Source organism: Enhydra lutris, unplaced genomic scaffold (assembly GCF_002288905.1).
Source record: "Enhydra lutris kenyoni isolate GAN:26980312 unplaced genomic scaffold, ASM228890v2 scaffoldscaffold9, whole genome shotgun sequence".
NCBI classification, from domain to species: Eukaryota; Metazoa; Chordata; class Mammalia; order Carnivora; family Mustelidae; genus Enhydra; species Enhydra lutris.
In genome coordinates, this window is record NW_019154093.1 from 48,581,956 (window position 1) to 48,600,965 (window position 19,010).

Sequence of the window (19,010 nt, forward strand, 5' to 3'; positions counted from 1 at the left end):
GGACTTCACTCACACATCTGGCTGTCTCTGGGTTTACCCTTTGTCCTATGCTGTGTTGCTACTTCATGGGTCCCCGGTTGGTAACTTAAAATCCTAATCTTTTATTCCATCTGCAGATCTTTTTCAGCACTCATGAACAGAAGGTGTCTGCACTCTTTCTAATACACCACACTTACATTCATGTAGCATTTTTAATTGAGCACGGTTATGTACGTGATCTTATCCTAGAGTCACCCAGGTAGGAAAAGTCACATCACAGGTGTTTCATCTCCGTTCTGTAGATGACAAAAGTGACTCTTAGACAAATTTCGCCCTTCTTGGGTTTTTTCATCTTGTCAGACAGGGTGTTGACGCCTTTGAATGCCCAGCTGCTGCATGCATCCATTGATGCCACTTTTAAATAAAGTGTCTATAAATTGACATAAGCTAATATGCCATAAGTATGTTGTTGTCATAGTATCTTCGGTTTTCTTTTTGGAGGGGGTGCAAAACTGCTAAGACAAAAGTATTTTTTAACATAATGCTACTAACAGCAATTAATACGTCTACATTAAATGAGAAAGTAAAGTCATTATATACAGAGATTTTATTCCACTGCCTAAATGAAGATTGTTTCTTGATTAGTTGTTCCATTCTGTATTTGTAAAACATCATTATTTATAAATCCATTGATTAAATTGGTCGTTTTTCTTTGGATTGACTCAAAAAGAGTCATTTAGTTTCTGCTTGTAATTAGATTATACAGAAAATATTTTGTTTGAGTAATTTTAAATTATGCAGGTGAATAGTTCAGCTAAAGATACATATTTAAACTAAAAAATTCTTGACATAAGGAGTCAAAGAATTATTTAATGTGTGATTGGATGACTTAAAAAACGTACTTTTCGTGATACCTCTTGAATGTAGACATGAATCATATTACTTGAAATGCCTTGTTAAAATAATATATTTCATAAATGTGTTGATTTTAATTTCTTTTTTCTTTCTTTTATTTTTAAGGTTTCAGCAGAGCAGCTTTACCATTCGGGCTAGTTAGGCGAGAATTATCCTGTGAAGGTTATTCTATAGATCTGCGATGTCCAGGCAGTGATGTCATCATGATTGAGAGCGCTAACTATGGTCGGACAGATGACAAGATTTGCGATGCTGACCCATTTCAGATGGAGAATACAGACTGCTACCTCCCAGATGCCTTCAAAATTATGACTCAAAGGTAAATACTTATGTGCTGATATCCTATTTTAGCTACTGCATCCAAACTGGTAAAGTTATTATAATAATTCCAAAGTAGATGAATAGAGTCCATATCTCAGCCCATTTATTAAACTGAATGAGGCTTTTGCCTACTAATGTTGATTTCTCCTTTTAAGCTTTCAACATTTAAATCTCTATATCATTTTTATATAGTTTGACATATCAGAAGGAATATGTAATACCTTTCTTTGATTTTTATATATCATAAAATACAGAGTAAGAATAATCCAAATGTAATCTTTTTTTAGGTCTGCAGAATTTTGGAATTTTTTTCTAACATTAAGAATATATAACTCTCTGGGTCTTTGGAATAATTGTCCTTAATTTTTTTTTTTTTTAATTTATTTGACAGATCACAAGTAGGCAGAGAGGCAGGCAGAGAGAGAGAGGAGGAGGAGGCAAGCTCCCCGCTGAGCAGAGAGCCCGATGCGGGACTCGATCCCAGGACCCTGAGATCATGACCTGAGCCGAAGGCAGAGGATTTAACCACTGAGCCACCCAGGCGCCCCCTTAATTTTTTTTTAAAGATTTTATTTCTTTATTTGAGAGAGAGAGAGAGAGAGAGAGAGAATGAGAAGAGAGGTCAGTGGGAGAAGCCGACTCCCTGCTGAGCAGGGAGGCTGATGTGGGACTCGATCCCGGGACTCTAGGATCATACCTGGGCTGAAGGCAATCTGCTTAACCGACTGAGCCACCCAGGCGCCCTCATCCTTAATTTTTTAAAAAAGATTATTTAGGGTCATGTGGGTGGCTCAGTTGGGTAATTGTTTGCCTTTCAGTGCAGGTCATGATCCCCAGTCCTGGGACAGAGTCCCTCATCAGACTCCCTATTCAGTGGGGAGTCTGCTTCTCCCTCTGCCTTTCCCTTCCCCCCGTTCGTGCTTTCTTGCTCATACTTTCTTTTTCTCTCACATAAATAAATAAAATGTTAAAAAAAAATTTTATTTATTATTTTAGAGCAGGGAGGGGCCGGGTCAAAGGGAAAGAAAGAATCCTCAACCCTAGTCCCTGCTGAGCATGGAGCCTGACATGGGGCTCGATCTCATAATAGTGAGATCAACACCTGAACCAAAATCAAGAGTCGGTCGCTTAACTGACTGACCCACCCAGGCACCCCAGTCCTTAATTTTTTTATTAATATTTTTTACAACAAAAATGAGCAGAGAAAGTAGAGTTATCATACTTCTATTGCTATATAGACACAACCTCTCCAGTTACTGACGTCCTGTGTTGGGGTGGCTCAGTTATTGTAACAGATGAACCCACACTGATGCCTCATTATCATCCAAAGTCCATAGTTTACATGAAGGTTTATCCCTGGTGTTGAGTATTCTATGGGTTATGACAAATTTATGATGGCATGTGTCCACCATTGTAGTATCATACAACTTAGTTTTGCCCTTTTAATAGGTATGTGGTGATGTGTCATAGCTTTCATTTGCATTCCCAGTGACATGTCATATTGACCATTTTTTAATATGCTTACTTGCCATCATATATCTTCATTGGTGAGTTGTCTATTCAGGTCTTTTGTCCATTTTTTAGTCAGTTGTTCATTTAAGAGTTCTTTATATATTTTGGGTAACAATTCTTTATCAGATAGGGCTGTTGGCAAATATTTCCTATCAGCCTGTGGTTTGTCTTCTTATTCTCTTGAAACAGCTTTAAAAAAAAAAAAAAACAAACAAAAACAGCAAGTTCAGGTTAAGAAAACAAATAGTGTGCTTTCTGTCTTTCTCTCCTTCCATATATTTATCTCATTGATTAATATTATGTTTTTTAAAATGGTGTGTTGGAGTGGCTCCATAAGTTGAGTGTCTTGACTTGTTTTCAGCTCAGGTCATGATCTCAGGGATGTGAGATCAAGCCCGGATTCTGGTTCTGAGCTCTCTCCCTCTCCCTCTGCCCCTCCTGTTACTCTCTCTCTCTCTTTCTCTCTCTCTCTCTTAAATAAATCTTTAAAAACAACAAAAAAAAGATTTCTGAAAATAATGTGTGTTGGAAGGTGTGTTATAAAATTTAAAATATATAAATGATATCTCTTAAGGGGATAATTACCTTCCTACATATAGATAGAATACCAAAAAAACTGCTGAGAATGGATATTGCTTTTTCGCGGCCTTACTACAGAGCACCTAACTCCTGGCCTCTTTTTTTCCTCTTTTCTCAATTTTGCTACACTTGACATCTTAATTAAAATTTTCTTATATATAAGATATTAAAATTGTGGTTAGTTATGGTCAACCGATGTAATCATGTCCAGCAGTTGTAGTTATTTGGAACACAGAAACTCTCTGAAGGAACATTTAAATATCACAGAGTTTATTATACATTATTGCTTTTGTATTTTGTTTACTAGGAAAACCCTTCATCTTTCTCTTCAAAGCCTTCATTCTCTTCTCCTGCTTCTTTTCCCCCACTGGACACAATATTTTGTCTAACTTTCTAGCTTATTTATTAGTGTACCTTAAAGTAGAATAGCAAAATTTCTAGACTGGGGTCTGTTTAGTGTAAGCAAAATGAAAACATCAAAAGGTGCTAAGAGGCAATGAAGAAAAAAAAAAGTAGAAAAACTGTTTTTTAAAAAATCCATGCCAGCAGCACTTGGGTGGCTCAATGGGTTAAAGCCTTTGCCTTCGGCTCAGGTCATGATCCCAGGGTTCTGGGATCGAGCCCTGCATCGGGCTCTCTGCTTGGCAGGGAGCTTTCTTCCCTTCCTCTCTCTCTGCCTGTCTTTCTGCCTTCTTGTGATTTCTCTCTGTCAAATAAATAAATAAAATCTTTAAAAAAATCCATGTCATAAGAATATGGGTACAAATTGCTGTAAAATCTCTGATTTCATAGAGAATAGGTATTGGCCATATTATAAGTAGCACATTATAAGTAGTTTTTCTTTAAGGTTAATACTGGTTAAGATTTTTTTAAGAAACCAGAGAACAGATTTCATCAAATTTTTATTTTGGTTTCCAACAAAACCAAAGATTTTCCATCAAAATGATTTAATTCTGGGGACACCTGGCTGGCTCAGTCAGTAGAACATGTGACTCTTGATGTCAAGATTGTGAGTTGGAGCCCTACATTGGATGTACAGATTACTTGAAAAAAATAAGATCTTTTTTAAAAATGTTTTAATTTTAGTTCTTAAGGTCTCATTATTAAAAAGTTAAGACAAAATCTTATTTGCATAAATGGTACTTGAGAAAGGTTTTTAAAATTTAAAACAGAAGTTCACTATTGTGTACCATTTGGAATCTGGCCTGTGAAATAAACCGTAAAAAATAACTTACCTTATTTGGAAGAATGGATTCTGTGCTCCAGTAAATTGTAGTAGAACAATTTGCACATAGTGTTTCAAAATTGGGGAACCGCCCATGCTAGAGAGACAGTAAAGGCAGCCACTAATAATGGGCCATTTATCCATTCTTTACATGTTGAGCTGTTTAATAATTGAACAATTTAATTTAATTGGTATTAGATGAGCATTTAGAAGTAGGCCAGAGAGAAGTGGGAAGTAGAGAAATATGTGCAATTATCTGTTTTTACAAAATTGACAAGCAAAGATCAGAGGAGTTGGTACAAAGAGAGGGTTTGGAGGAGTTGGCCTTGAGGGGACTGTACATTGTAGGTAACTTATCGTTGTTCGTGAATGTCTATAGTTAAATACATAGTTCAATATCTAACAAAATGCATAGGTCTACATCATATTTGTATCTAGTAAATATAATTACATATTATAGGACATGTAGAAGCTAAGTTATTTTCATTGTTTCATCATGTTATAAAAGCAGGGCTGCATTTTTTATAATACTTTGAAAGGAACTAGAGTTTTGGGAGTATTTAAATTCTTTGGAAGCATACAGTTGTTCACTGTACCCTTATTATCAAAAGTTTTGAACAATTTATGATGTACTAGTGCAAATAAGGGGTTAATTCCAAAACTAGCTGTAGGACCCCCATTTTTAAATTGTTGTATTATACTGGTGGCTTATAATTATTTAGTCAGCACAATAACAGTTTAAACAAGAACACTTTAGTGAGGAAGACAATGTTAAGTAGACTTAAAAATGAGTTTCATAGTAGTCGCTTGTAAGTACTTCATTCTGCCTTTGTCAGAATGTAAACCTTTAGTCTACCATATTTGACCAGTACAAAGTTACAAAAAACTGTAATAAAATATGTAGACAACATTTTTGCAGCTGAATTATTACTGAATAATAATTGAGTGCCCTGGGGTTTTTGTTTTTATTTTTGTTTTTTAAGTAAGCTTTATACTTATACTTATACTTATACTTTGTACTTACAACCTGGACATCAAGAGTCTTATACATCACCAACTGAGCCAGACAGGCACCCCATTGTTTAAGCATATCCCTGTTTTTTTCACTGAAAACTGCTTTCAGTGTTTACAGATAAAAGTAAGAGTTATTTTTACCAAATTCCTAATAATTTAGCAAATTTTCTATTTATAATTGTCAGAAAATGTGATATTTGATAATGTAGGAAAGAGATATTTTTTGCTCTGAGATAAGATAAATTCTCTCTAGAAAGCTCTAATAAAAGCACTTGAAGTTTTCTATTAAATTTCTAAACTATAATGATGGAGATAAACACTAATTTCAATGCTACTGAAATGAAAATATGTTTGTATTGTATTACAAGGTTTTTTCACACCCTGAATGGAGGGTGAAATGGAGGTGAAATGGAGGTACTTTCTCCATTGACATCACTTCAACAGTTGAAAGCCAAGTAAATAAATACACTTACAATTTTGGCTGTAGTGGTGGTAAAAATATTAATAATTGTTCTTCATTCTTCGCTTTCTATTTCCTATTCATTCAAAAGTGTGAAACGAAGGCCCTATATGAAACTGATAGTACATTTGTCTTAAAGTACAACAAATGGCTCATCTGAGCAAGTGAGAAATGAAATTCATCCCTAAAATGCTATGTATTTTAATAAACTTAATAAATTCATTAAAAATCAGCATGTGCTTTCTATCTCTGACAAATAAATAAATAAAATCTTAATAAAAAAAGGGACACCTGGGTGGCTTAGTCGGTTGAGTGTCTGCCTTCGGCTCAGGTCATGATGCCAGGGTCCTGGGATTGAGTCCCTGCATGGGACTCCCTGCTCAGTGGGGAGTCTGCTTCTCCCTCTGCCTATTTGTCCCTTGCTTGTGCTTTCTTTCTCTCTGTCTCTGCCTCTCTCTCTCTCTCTCTCTCTGACAAATAAGTAAAATCTTTAAAAAAATATAATAAAATAATGACCATTAAAGATAAAGTTTTTAGCACTTTTTGAAGATAATTATCGTGAGATGCCTTAAAAAATTGTACAACAGTTTCCGCTCTTTGCTTTCATTAAAGCAACAGAAACAAAAAACCTTACTACTGCTCTGAAGTATTTGATTAATAAGGAAATTAGAATTTCCCCATAAAATCGGGTTTCTGCGGCCCTCAGGTACAATCTAGTTTCTAAAGTCATGTGCTGAATTGTATCTGCGATCATCTTCCAGTGCATTTATGGCTGTCCCTCTGTTCATGTTCATGTTCTTCACTCTGAGAGCCTGCTCATTCTGATAAAGGGAGTTTGCTGCCTTAAACAATGCTTTATAATGTGCCCTTAAGTTTTTTTAGCACTTTGGTTTAGAGATCTGAAAGTAAATATGTACTTTTTTTCAATATTTAATGTTAGTTGAATGGGCATGGGTAGGTGAGGTTTTACATCAGATGAGTTACAGATTTAACTCATGCTACCAGATATGTGTCATTGTACTTCTATCAATGCAAAGAGGTTCTGAAATTAATATTTGTTCCCCTCAAGAAGATAGAAAGGATACATGCCTCAGTTTTTTCTTACTGTAAGAAAGGTTTATGTTGTGTAATTGATTCAAAAATAGGCTGTTGTCATTTTGTAATTGCCCAAGGAGAATAAAGGACTGCCCTAGACATGGAGAACTAGTCTGGCTCCTTTAAAGCTTCTGGCCAAAATTTTAGCCCACATGTAGACCCAACTGGCTAGAACCTCATAGCATAACTGCATGACATTTCTTATTAAATAAAGGTCAGTGTATTTTTGGTTGTTGTGCTACCCATTTAAGTTTCTTTTATGCAAAGTTGGCAGTTGCTGGTGAAAGGATGATGTCATGCACAGAGGTTCTGTAGTTAGAGCATGCAAAAACTCTAGAGAACACCTGAATGTAAGGGACAGAGGTAAAGTTGCCATCAAAGGAACTGGGACAGGCACAAGAAGGTAATGTCTCATAAAGCCAATAGCAAAGTTAATAGTCATAGCAATAGTAAAATAATAATAGTAAAGTATAAAAGATGTACACTTTTTTCTTTTTTCTTTTTTTTTTTTTAAAGATTTTATTTATTTATTTGAGAGAGAGACAGTGAGAGAGAGCATGAGCAAGGAGAAGGTCAGAGAGAGAAGCAGACTCCCTGTGGAGCCGGGAGCCCGATGCGGGACTCGATCCCGGGACTCCAGGATCATGACCTGAGCCGAAGGCAGTCGTCCAACCAACTGAGCCACCCAGGCGTCCCTACACTTTTTTCTTTTTTTAAGATTTTATTTATTTATTTGACAGAAGAGAGCAAGAGAGCACAAGCAGGGGGAGCAGCAGAGGGAAAGGGCAAAACAGGCTCTCCGCTGAGCAGGGAGCCCGATGCAGGGCTTGATCCCCAGACCCTGGGATCATGACCTGAGCCAAAGGCAGACGCTCAACCATCTGAGCCACCCAGGTGCCCCGCCAAGATGTACACTTTTTTCTTATTGGTGTTGAAGATCTTTATTTTATCTAGACAGCCCATATAAAAGAATACATAGGGTTTTCATGGTAGAGTTTCAGAAATCAAGAAAATGGCATTTAGCCTTGCCTAGACTAGAAGAATTAGGTATTTCCCTAGTCACAGAGCCCTCAATGAATAAATACACGACCTAGATTTTTTAAAGTAGGGGTACAATTCAGGGACTTTTGTCTTAAAGGGAAAAGACCTGCTTCTCAAACTTGGGTACAGTTTCATTAAATGAAGCTAAATATGTAGATGACAAAACTTATTTCAGAGCCTAGATCTTTTCCACATTGGTTGGGGTGATGGAAATAAGCTCAAATATCTAGGAATCAGGTTAATCCCTTCCCATCCTATATCCCATTCAGTAACTTTTGTATCCTCGAATTTCCCTTTTCTAAACCTATCAGTGTCCCAGCCTATTATCACCAAGCATAATTACATTTTATTTAACATGTCAATCCAACAGCAACTCAAGTGGTGACAGTTCCTTGCGTGTATGAGGATCCAAAGGAACATGTTATTTTATATGTAGGTGCATTACCTATTCTGTTCCATGCCTCGTTCCATTGTAGTGAATGCAGAGTGAGTTTCGGAAATTTAGTGCATATTCTCAGCATGTAGTTAGAAGGCTCCATGGAAAGGACCAGCATACCTTAGTCTGGAATAAGCACAAGAATCTTTCCTCTGCCTTTCCACCTCCCATTCTTGCTACCAGTCAAGGCACATAACGAGGGACCCTCTGTGCTGGTCAGTGGTGGGGACATATGTGATTGTTTCTATTTTAAGAGAGTTATTGAATAACATTGTTAGAACTGCTGAGGAACTTGGGACTCATCATATTCTAGTTCCCTTTCATTACATCAGGGAATCAACTGTCATTGCATTCAGTACATTTTGTCCACACTGCAGCATGTATTTTCTCCTCACTTACTTTAAAAATATACTTGGGAAGGTGTGACAACATGATATCCCTCTTTTCACTTTGTGAACCTTCAGAAAGGTTGAGTGATTTGCAATAGGAACTGAAACTTCAATTCGTCTATACCTGGAATCTTATTAGCTAATATCTTAATGGCATGATAATTTATTATTAGTGATAACTAGTGTTAAATAATAATTCTGTTACCTAGGTTTTAAAAACGTGTTTCTGCTATTTTCAAGTACACTGGTAAGATATTAAGTATGTGTAAAATATTTAAAAGAGATACTTAAATACACACACATACATACAAAATTTTCCTATGAGAACTGATGGAGATTGGAAGCTTCTCACAATTTAACCAAGAAAATCCATTAGAATGCAGTCACAGTTCTGCCAGTATTCTCTGGGAGACTTCATGATTATAGATTTTGGTATGGGTTTATTTTCCTTCACATACGACCCTCTCAACTTTTATATTGATCATTCAGTCTTTGTAAAGAAGCTTTGTATCCAAGTCAGAGCTGTATGAGAGTTTAATTATTTTTCCTGTTTCCTGGTCTCTCTTTATAGTTATCAATACATTTAAAACCTGTGCTTCTAAATATTCATATCCCTTTCTTATTAATGGAACTTTTTTAGAAGGAAAAAAATAAGCCAATCTGCCTTTCCCCCTAATTTGATAGTTTGTAATATTTGGGGGTTTTGTATATTTTCTTCTTGCATTATTGTAAATACTGGTCAGGGATACTTTTCTCTTGTTTAGTGTATTTATTCATTGAACCTATTCCTTCTCGTAGGATTTAAGCCTGCCATTTCTGAAGAACTACATTCTTACCTTTGTACTGTTTATCTCAAGTGCTTTTATCTATCTGTGGTGTCAGATTTATCAGCCATTTGTCCATTAAGATGAAATGTATCTGGGGAAAATGAATAACTCAGATGCTACTAACTCATCATCTCTGTGCAATATATTAGGTTATTTTCTGTTAGGTGATGCATTTCCACTAATTATTTTACTCTTGGCCATGCTGCCTTAAGACTACTAACTGAATTACAAGCATCTCTCTTTGGCCAAGGATTGGGAGGTTACTAGTATAGACTCTTGAACCTTAGTATAGGAATAAATAACCATTAAAGCTCTAATTGGTCTATCTAATTGGACACACACTTTGCATGTCACTTACTGATGGGTATTTAAACCAAAGCATTCATTGTAGGAAGGGGAGACTGTTGGCAGTAATAAACATGAAACATATTAAACATTCACATTTACTGTGCAAGAAAGACTAATAAATTGTAAAATGGCTTAGAAAACAAATAATCTAAATATCCCTTACGACCCTGCTTTTCAAATGTAGAAGAAAGAAACAATGTCACATCAAAGATTCTGCCCTACAGGGTCCTCTGTTTCTCCTTTTAAAATGAAAATTAGTGAAACAATTCTACTGGTTAATGAAGACTGAGAGAACAAGTGTGAATTGCCCACTTCTAGCTAATATGTGGGTTTTTAACCTTTTATCTTATGTCTTTTTGGTCAAGGAAACCAGGACCAGTTTTCCTTAGGACAAAACATTACTAACCTCAGTATTTCCTAAGGCTTATTCAGTGAAGTAAGAGGTCTGAATAATACTTTAAAAGTTTGAATTTGATTTTTGTTTTGGATTCTGGTCAGATGAGAGAAAAGGGAAGTTAGTTGAAGTTAGTTCTCAAAAGGAAAGACATCACATTTCAACTGGTAATTTTGCTTCAGTTTTTATTTTTGGAAGTTGTCTTTATTTTTGAAACCCAAGGGGAGAGGTAAAGAAATAAAATAAGAGCAAATGTGAACATTGCTTTGACATACAAATTTCAGTATCATTGTAAATAATCTGTTCATAATACTTTTCATAGTTTTAAGTATTATTTACTCCTGCTTTCTCATTTGAAAGATGTTTCAGATGAGTTTACAATGGTATCTCAATAGCACATATAATGTCATATACCTTGTAGTTTTTACTCAGAACATTCCTGACTTCATCACACTAAAATAATTGGTTTCTATTTACAAAGTCAGTTTAACATTAATTATGTTAATTGACAGAAACGAAGTCCAATTTAGTGTTATATTACCTAAATGTACTACATAATCAATGTTAAATAACTAAATGAAAGCACACTGTATCTGCTTACATTAGACTAGCTTCAAATACCCGATGAGTACTTTGTTTTGTACTGAAGTGTGATTTCTTTTTAGTGTATAGCTGTTCTCTGATGGCATATTACTAGTGTCATATATAAATATGCTTAGAAGCGTCTTTTTAAAAAAGTCATACTTTAAACAAAAAATAGTTACTTGATCAATTATAGAGAATAGAAATGATATTTTACTAGATTTTCAAATCAAGACATATTCACTATTTTTTCTTTTTTTTTTTGGCTTTCTCTTCCCACTCCCCACCAAAAAGTCATAGCCAAATGCTACCGAAGTGCAATGTAATATGTATTTTCTACCATTATAAAAATAAACTGTGAATTTTAACTTCATTTAAGAATTTGGAGTTGTTTTTTATATGTAGTACAACTTCTTAACAGCATGTTTATTACCAGGAAATTAATACATATTAATTATATTAATACATATTCATAAAGACTGACAAAAATTCACTGCCTGAAAATACACTGTTGATTATTTAATATATTTTATTATGCAATAAATGAGAATAAAATATAATTTTGAGTGAAAATGAGAATCTTCCATTCTAACTTTCTTTTTTATTTTGAGATTCCTAAGTAAGAAAAAAAGAAAAACTTACATGTTATTTGGTAGAGAAAAAAAATCCTTAGTCTTTGTTTTATTCCAAATCCTTACTTTATTTTCTTAGTAGGAGATGAGGAATTCTGCTTTGCCACTCAAAAGCAGGTAGCAATTGTGAATCAATTTCATTTATAATATATTCTAATGGCTAATTTCATCAAATGTAGAGAGAAAAATATTTGATATTAAATTATTTCAAAAGAGCTCAGCTGTCATTTATTATGGGCTTACTAATTTTTCTATATATCATATAATGAAATTATACCTGGACCGTATTAACAATAGCAGTGGGAACAAAAAACACTGGTATCAATATACTACTCTGTATGTAGTCTAAAGAAAATTATTGTGGTTAATTAGGTTTCTGATAGCATTACGGATTTATCTGTCTTAGAGGTTTTAAAGACCTGTTCTTTTTACTTTGCTATGTATTTTCTTGAAAAATACATAGCAAATAAAGCAATTTAGTTATAGTTCTTAATGCTGCTTGCTATTCCATAGTAGGTTTGGACCTAATATTTCTGGTGTTTCTAGGAAAAATCAGGTTTTGAAGAAATGAAGTGAGCGATTCTGTAGTCTTGATATTTATTTCATATAAATCAGTCAAGTTTATTGTTTAATGCATTTCCCCGTTTTCCCAATATTCTTCATGTCTTATACAGCCAACACAGACATGATTTTAGAACTCATATAAACAACACTCCCCAGGCCTTAGAGTGTCTGAAATGATAGTTACTCTGTATAAGCTGTCTTGAGATTATAGCAGTGGTCTTTCTTTTATTTATTTATTTTTTTAAGATTTATTTATTTATTTGAGAGCAAGAGGAAGGGGCAGAGAGAATCTCAAGCATACTCCGCTCTGAGTGCAGAGCCTGACTTAGGGCTTGATCCCACAACCCCAGGATCCTGACCTGAGCTGAAACAAAGAGCTGGACGCTCAACCAACTGAGCCACCCTGGTGCCCAAGCAGTGGTCTTTCTGTTCATTTCTTTCAGATCAGAGATCTGTCATTGTTATTGAACTCACCTGTAATTTGTGAAAATACTACTGTTCCTAAAACTGGATTTACCATGAAGCTAAAGCATCTTAAATGTTAGAACCGTTCAATTGCCAGGCTCTTCTAAGACACTGCTAGGGCCCCTACCAGTGTGCTCAAAGGATCATATGTTTTCGTAAAGTTTGCTGAAGTATGATATTTAAACACAATCTTTTAAGGGTTTGATTTTATTCTCTGACTTCTTCTCTGTTACACTTGTCCTCATTTATGGTCACTTAGGAGTAGCCAAAAGCTACCGGGATTCTGTTAAGTAGAGGTTTAGTTGGTGATAAATTCAGTTTGGATTCAATGAGGTATTTTTATGTTTCTGCAGACACTCGTGTACAGTTTAGTTATTGCTAGCTGTTCTGGAGAAGAAATGGCCTCTAGAATTACTCCTATTATTCATTATATTGCCTTACTGATTGTGACATAAATGTGCAAGGCCAGATGTCATATTACAATTTGAATGTGTCCTATGGCACCTGAAATATGTGGCAAGTGGAGAAGAAATAATGTTTGAAATGTAGGGAGCCAGAAGCTAGTCTGTGGAATCTTTTCAGTTATTAATTGTGTTAAACAGTGTAAGTGGGGGATTTGGTTCTCATATATAACTAATCAAGACAGAAGTTCTCCCCTATGTATTCTTGGGGGAGTACATGGACAACATTTCAGGTATAGCACTTAAAATTTTAAAGACAACATATTGTTCTGTTTTTCAGTGAGTATCAGATAAAATAGAATTTACCAGGATACCTGTATTCATGGGGCATAGGCTGTAGCAGTTCAACAAACATAAGCACCCGTGACCTTGTAGGCATTCACTTTATGTATCCAAACCATCAGTAATAAATAACAAATTCTGAGCAGCTGTTCTAGAGGAAAACAAAAATTATAGAAAGTGAATTTGTAAAATTGTTATATATGAGACAATGGTAGGATTTGTGGTGAAAAATTATTAAGGAAAATGTCATAAAGGAATGCCGGCAATTAATTTATTAAAATGTTATTTCAGGTCTCTGGATTTTGTTGCTTGTGATACACGGTTGTTTTGTGATTTTTTTTTTTTCCCCTAAATAACTATTCACTTTGGTACCTAATTTTCTACTTGCAATTTTTCTGTTTGTTTGTTTCGTTAAAGTGGTACCCCTTAATTTGAGCTTTGGACCTCACAAAACTTGAATCTACCCCTACCATTTTTATTTATAATATGTTGATTTTGAGAAATTGGCAGTGTTCTACTTGACATTCACAGCTTGATGTATGCATTTCAGGACATTTCATTGTATCTTTTTTATTTTATTTCATTGTGTCTACATTATAGGCTGAAGATTTAGAATTTGGGATGAAAATGTGAAAAATTAAAAACTTAACAAATAAATTTATTAAGGGATATTAAGTAGATAAGATAATAAAACATTAATAAAAGATTTAAGATAAATCTGTTTTTCACAGTTTACATTATATGTTTTATATAAAACCTTTCTATTATGATGTAGGCTAAATGAAGAGCTTTTTTTTTTTTTAAAGATTTTTTATTTATTTATTTGACAGAGAGAGAGAGAGAGAGATCACAAGTAGGCAGAGAGGCAGGCAGAGAGAGAGGGGAAAGCAGGCTCCCTGCTGAGCAGAGAGCCCGATGTGGGGCTCGATCCCAGGACCCTGAGATCATGACCTGAGCCGAAGGCAGAGGCTTAACCCACTGAGCCACCCAGGCGCCCCTGAAGAGCATTTTAAATTAAATGTGAATTAAACTAATTTTTAAGAAATTGTACTAATAGGCTTTGCTTTTATACTTTTCTCCATTCTCCCCATTCCCCATTTTTGGAAGTTTCCTTTGCCCTCATCCTATAGTCCTATTATAGCCTTTATATGGAGAAAAAAATATATATTTTTAAGTTACTTTTCTTTAGTAATTATTTCATGGGTTTCTATAAGATCCATAATCAAAAAATGTTTTAGTAAATCAAACCTTTTTATTTTTTAGTCTTGGAACTTGCGAAAACAATGTAGCAAGAAGAGGCAAGAGAAAGTATGCCGATTTTGCTAGGATATGTTATAATTTGTGGGTTTTTTTCCCTACATTATATTATATTATGACAGTCCTAAGATGTTCTCATTGTTAATTCATGGACTTCTGTAGATATAATTTAAAAAATGTTTATGAGTAACTTTTGAAATCTGTTTGTGGGTTGTTAGGTGAATGAGACTATGCTATTTGAAAACGTGTATAAACAGGTATGTTAGACAGAAAGATAAATAGTGGTCATTACAAATACATTATCTGATAAGTTGATTTGAGACCTTTATATGTGCATTGCCATTTATTTCAACCCTTGATGAGTAGACCTTTATTAAGCTGTGATGATTACTGAATATGAAATGTAACCAAGATTATTTTTTATTCAAATATAATTTAAATATTCATCAAAGAGAAGTTATGCTTGAGACTGACAGAGACTATTAACATCAAAAAATATAATTAACTGCATTGGGTATCATGAAACAGAGTTAGCCAAATAGCCGAGAGGTCTAATTCCTCTAGAGTTTGAGAAGCAATGGTTTTATTTTATGCGGTAGCTGTGGAATTAATAGTAATGCGGTTGCCTATGTGGGCCAATTAAAAGCTGCCTGTTAAGGTTCATTGCTCTATAGGAAACCCATTGAATATCGCTTAGTAAACAGGATTGACATGTCAGGGTGTACAAGAAGATGAAATGCAATAAAATCTGTGAAAATGAGAAGTATCATTAAAAGAACTGTTTTTGAAAACAATTCATTAAACTCTTTACAATAACGGTGTGGTAGTGGATGTTGTGGTGTGCCCTCAGATTCTCCATTCAGGACCGGCCACTCTTTCCCCCAGCCTGCTGTTGGGCTCCCAGTGAGTCCCCCGCCCAAGACTACCTTGGGCTAAAGGGATCTGAAACCCTTCTCCCCAGAGGCAGCCCTCACTGATTGCCAGAGTACAAAGGCTTGGCCTCCTCATCCTTTGCTTCATTTTGAGACAGCTCTGAAGGGCACTCTCCTAACTCCAGAGCTCCCTCCCTAAGGAATTTGTGGCACCTTTGTTGCAGTCACATTAGACTTCTACCCAATTCTGCTTCCCTGATAGTTCCAAGAGTACAGTAAGCCTTCCAGAGATCTCGGCCTCCGATTGTGCTTCCCATGTTACCTAACCTAAGAAAGGTACTACTAATAAATATAAAAACAAGTCCTGTCAGAGGGATTGGCTACACACATTGTAGGAATACAACAATTAAAAACTAAAATAGTTTTAACCCCCTCAACACCCCCCCCCCCCACCCATTGCCCAATTCAGGTCTACAGATGGCATTTTATCTTTGTCATGTGATCCTTTTTCTTTAATAAAGGTAATATTCTGACCTTTGTGGTATTATTATGCTTTTTAGCTGAATACAGAAAGAAAGCACTCCTGATTGAACTCAAAAGAGTTTGCCTTGCCCAGGCTGTAGAGATTTAAAAGTGGGCCGACATTCTCATGGCATTTTGACATTAATGAGGTTGTTGAAATGGAAAAGTTGAAGGGTCAAAGATAAGAATAGTAGCAAGTTCTTCTAGTGTTTCTTTTTCTTAATAGTGATATATCAAATACACCTAATAAATTGACTATGATTCCTAACATAAAATCTGTAATGTTATGTGTTAAATGTAGAACTTTAAGAATTAGAATATTTTTTTTGCAAATAAAAATAATTCTAACACTCCCTAGCTATGAATTACACAACCTCAAATGTGGTTTACTAAATTAAGATAATATTACATATCTCTGTAACTTTTATAAGATGTATAACAAATTTTAAATAGCTTCATAGATCTTGATATGTACAACGTAATAAGGTATACATTGTGTCTTTAGTCTGCAGTGATAAAGATGGTTTCCTAGACATTCATTATTGAATATGCTCCCCTGTTTATATCTGTGGCCTAAGACGGCATGTCAGCTTTCAGAGGAGTGGTGTTGCTGCTTCACAGCACACAGCCCTGTACTCCCAAGCCTGTACATGGTGTTAGTGGTATTAAAAGCTCTTGAGTCTAACATTTTATAGGTCACGATGAACTGAGCCTTTCAGACAAGTTACTGATATAAAGCTAATTCTGGCTAGAAGTATAACATGGAATGGAAGCGTCTGCCTTCTTTGTTTTTAAAAACCTACACAAACCATGTAAATTAGGAAAGTTTTAATTTGGTTTCTGTCATATGGGTATGGAACTATACTTGACTTCTGAAAATTATATTTTATCTTTCACTCATTGACTGATGCTCCCAGATAATTCCTGAGCTATATGATGTACAAGCGAATGTGCCAAACTCAGTAATGGTATTTATGAACAACTGGTAAGGATATATATTTGTAAGTCTACAGACTGTTGTTTATGGAGTTAATAAATTGTGGAATAAGTCACAGCATTATGCACTGCATGTTGTCAGAGATTCTTAAAGCAACCATGAGCCCCTCAAAGATATAGTCTGGTGATGAAGATGAGATATGTGCAGAAATACGTAGGATACCAAATCTCTCAGCACAATAAACTACTAAAAACTGGTGGAGAAGGGAAAGTGATAAGTAATGTCCTGAGATAGGAAGATGTGCTATATGTTGAGGGAATGCTGAGTAAGGTCTATTTTAGGGAGTTATTCAACTTCTGACCTCACACTTTCAAACTTCCTATACCATGAAGCATCTTCTTTTTGGGCACTGTAAATTCTTTTCTCGTACTTAGGCTAAGGAAGGAAGGATCTTTCAAAGATTGTGTTCTTCATGTTTCTCAAAATTCTATAAAATGTATTTTAAAAATTATTTTTAACCTTGTAATGTGAATATAGAAAATGACACTAGGGCTTTAGATCCTTTATTAATTCAGCAAGTGAGTTCACCCTTTTTATGGCAGAGAACTGTAATGCATAATTTCATATTCATTTGTTAATTTCCTTCTGCATATTGTTTGGATGTGGTATATTTAGGGTATTTCTATACTTTTAAAATTGTAGGTATTTCTATATCTAGACTATAGCAGCATATGTCTTATATTGCTGTTTCTAGTGCCAGAATCACAGGTGGATATAAAATTTTCATTTCCTTCCTCCCCTTCTCTCCCCCTTCCTCCATTCCTTCCTTCCTATTTGTCTACTTTCTATCTCTATCTATCTGTCATCTGTCTATTGTTTGATAATTTCTTGCCTTTGAGACTGAGATGTAGTAAGAGGACACTTCCCTTGATCTGTGCTTTTTTTTTTTTTTTTTTTTTTTTTAAAGAGCACTTGGGTTAATATGCTGAAGACTAAATGCTTATGAGTAGGTGTTCAGTTATCGAGAATGCCATGAGCAATGCCTTGTTGCTTTCTTATCAGCTACTTCCTGCTGTCAGCTTGGCATTTATTTCAATAGAAAAGGATTTGCATCAAATGTAATGCCTTATTATATACAGCTAACATGGGGTTTTTAATTGTGCAAACACATGAGACTCCTGCAGTGATAGTCAATTTGATAAAAGGATTAGATTATGAATATTTTGTCATGATTAAAGATTACTTCTGATTTATCATAAGTAAGCCAGTGAAATTTGCCATATTATTTATCAGTCAGGTGAGACTGCATTAATTTTGAGAGTGTATGAACCATACAGTATCCACCTCTTTGTAAAGAGCCTCTAATGAATTTGATTATTTATATTCAGATTATAGATATTAAGCGTTGTTTTTAGCTTTCTACACCTGCTCTACTGCTGAGAGTAACCCAAGATTCTATGGTTCCAGCTTTCTGTCTTTATTAATTTTCATCTCTTGTCTTACGGAAAGTTAAGTAAACATCTGTACAAAATTCCTGCCTTTGTTATTAAAGAAATGACAAGTGGTATCTATCAACAGGATATTTTGAGTTGTCTCTTTGATTAAAAAAAAAAAACCCTTAATAAAATAATAGAGGAACGAGAATTCTGATATAGAAAGTATTTATTGAGTGAGTACTTTCTGCTGTTAACAGGACTAGGCATTCTGATGGATTTAAAAGAAGCTGGAGGGCTAATACGAGGGCCCTACAACTAAAGGCATTGAATGAGACCTGGAGACCTGATGCAAATAAGTGCCCAGCACTCTTAGTGTTTGGGAAAGAATGTAAACAAGAACATGAGGAGTTTACCAGTTAATTCGAAACATGGAACATACTTGCTGAGTTAAATAAAAGCTAAAAT

The 19,010-nt window shown here is 34.9% G+C and overlaps 1 protein-coding gene across 1 annotated transcript in view; it reads left to right on the top strand.

Moving 5' to 3' along the window:
* The window catches only part of LOC111143256 (adhesion G protein-coupled receptor L2), a 295,647-nt gene that overhangs the window by 209,410 nt on the left and 67,227 nt on the right, over window positions 1–19,010 (top strand). The window contains exon 4 of the mRNA XM_022496875.1: window positions 1,000–1,213. Coding sequence (XP_022352583.1) covers window positions 1,000–1,213 — 214 coding nt within the window. The remainder of the gene's footprint in view (window positions 1–999; window positions 1,214–19,010) is intronic.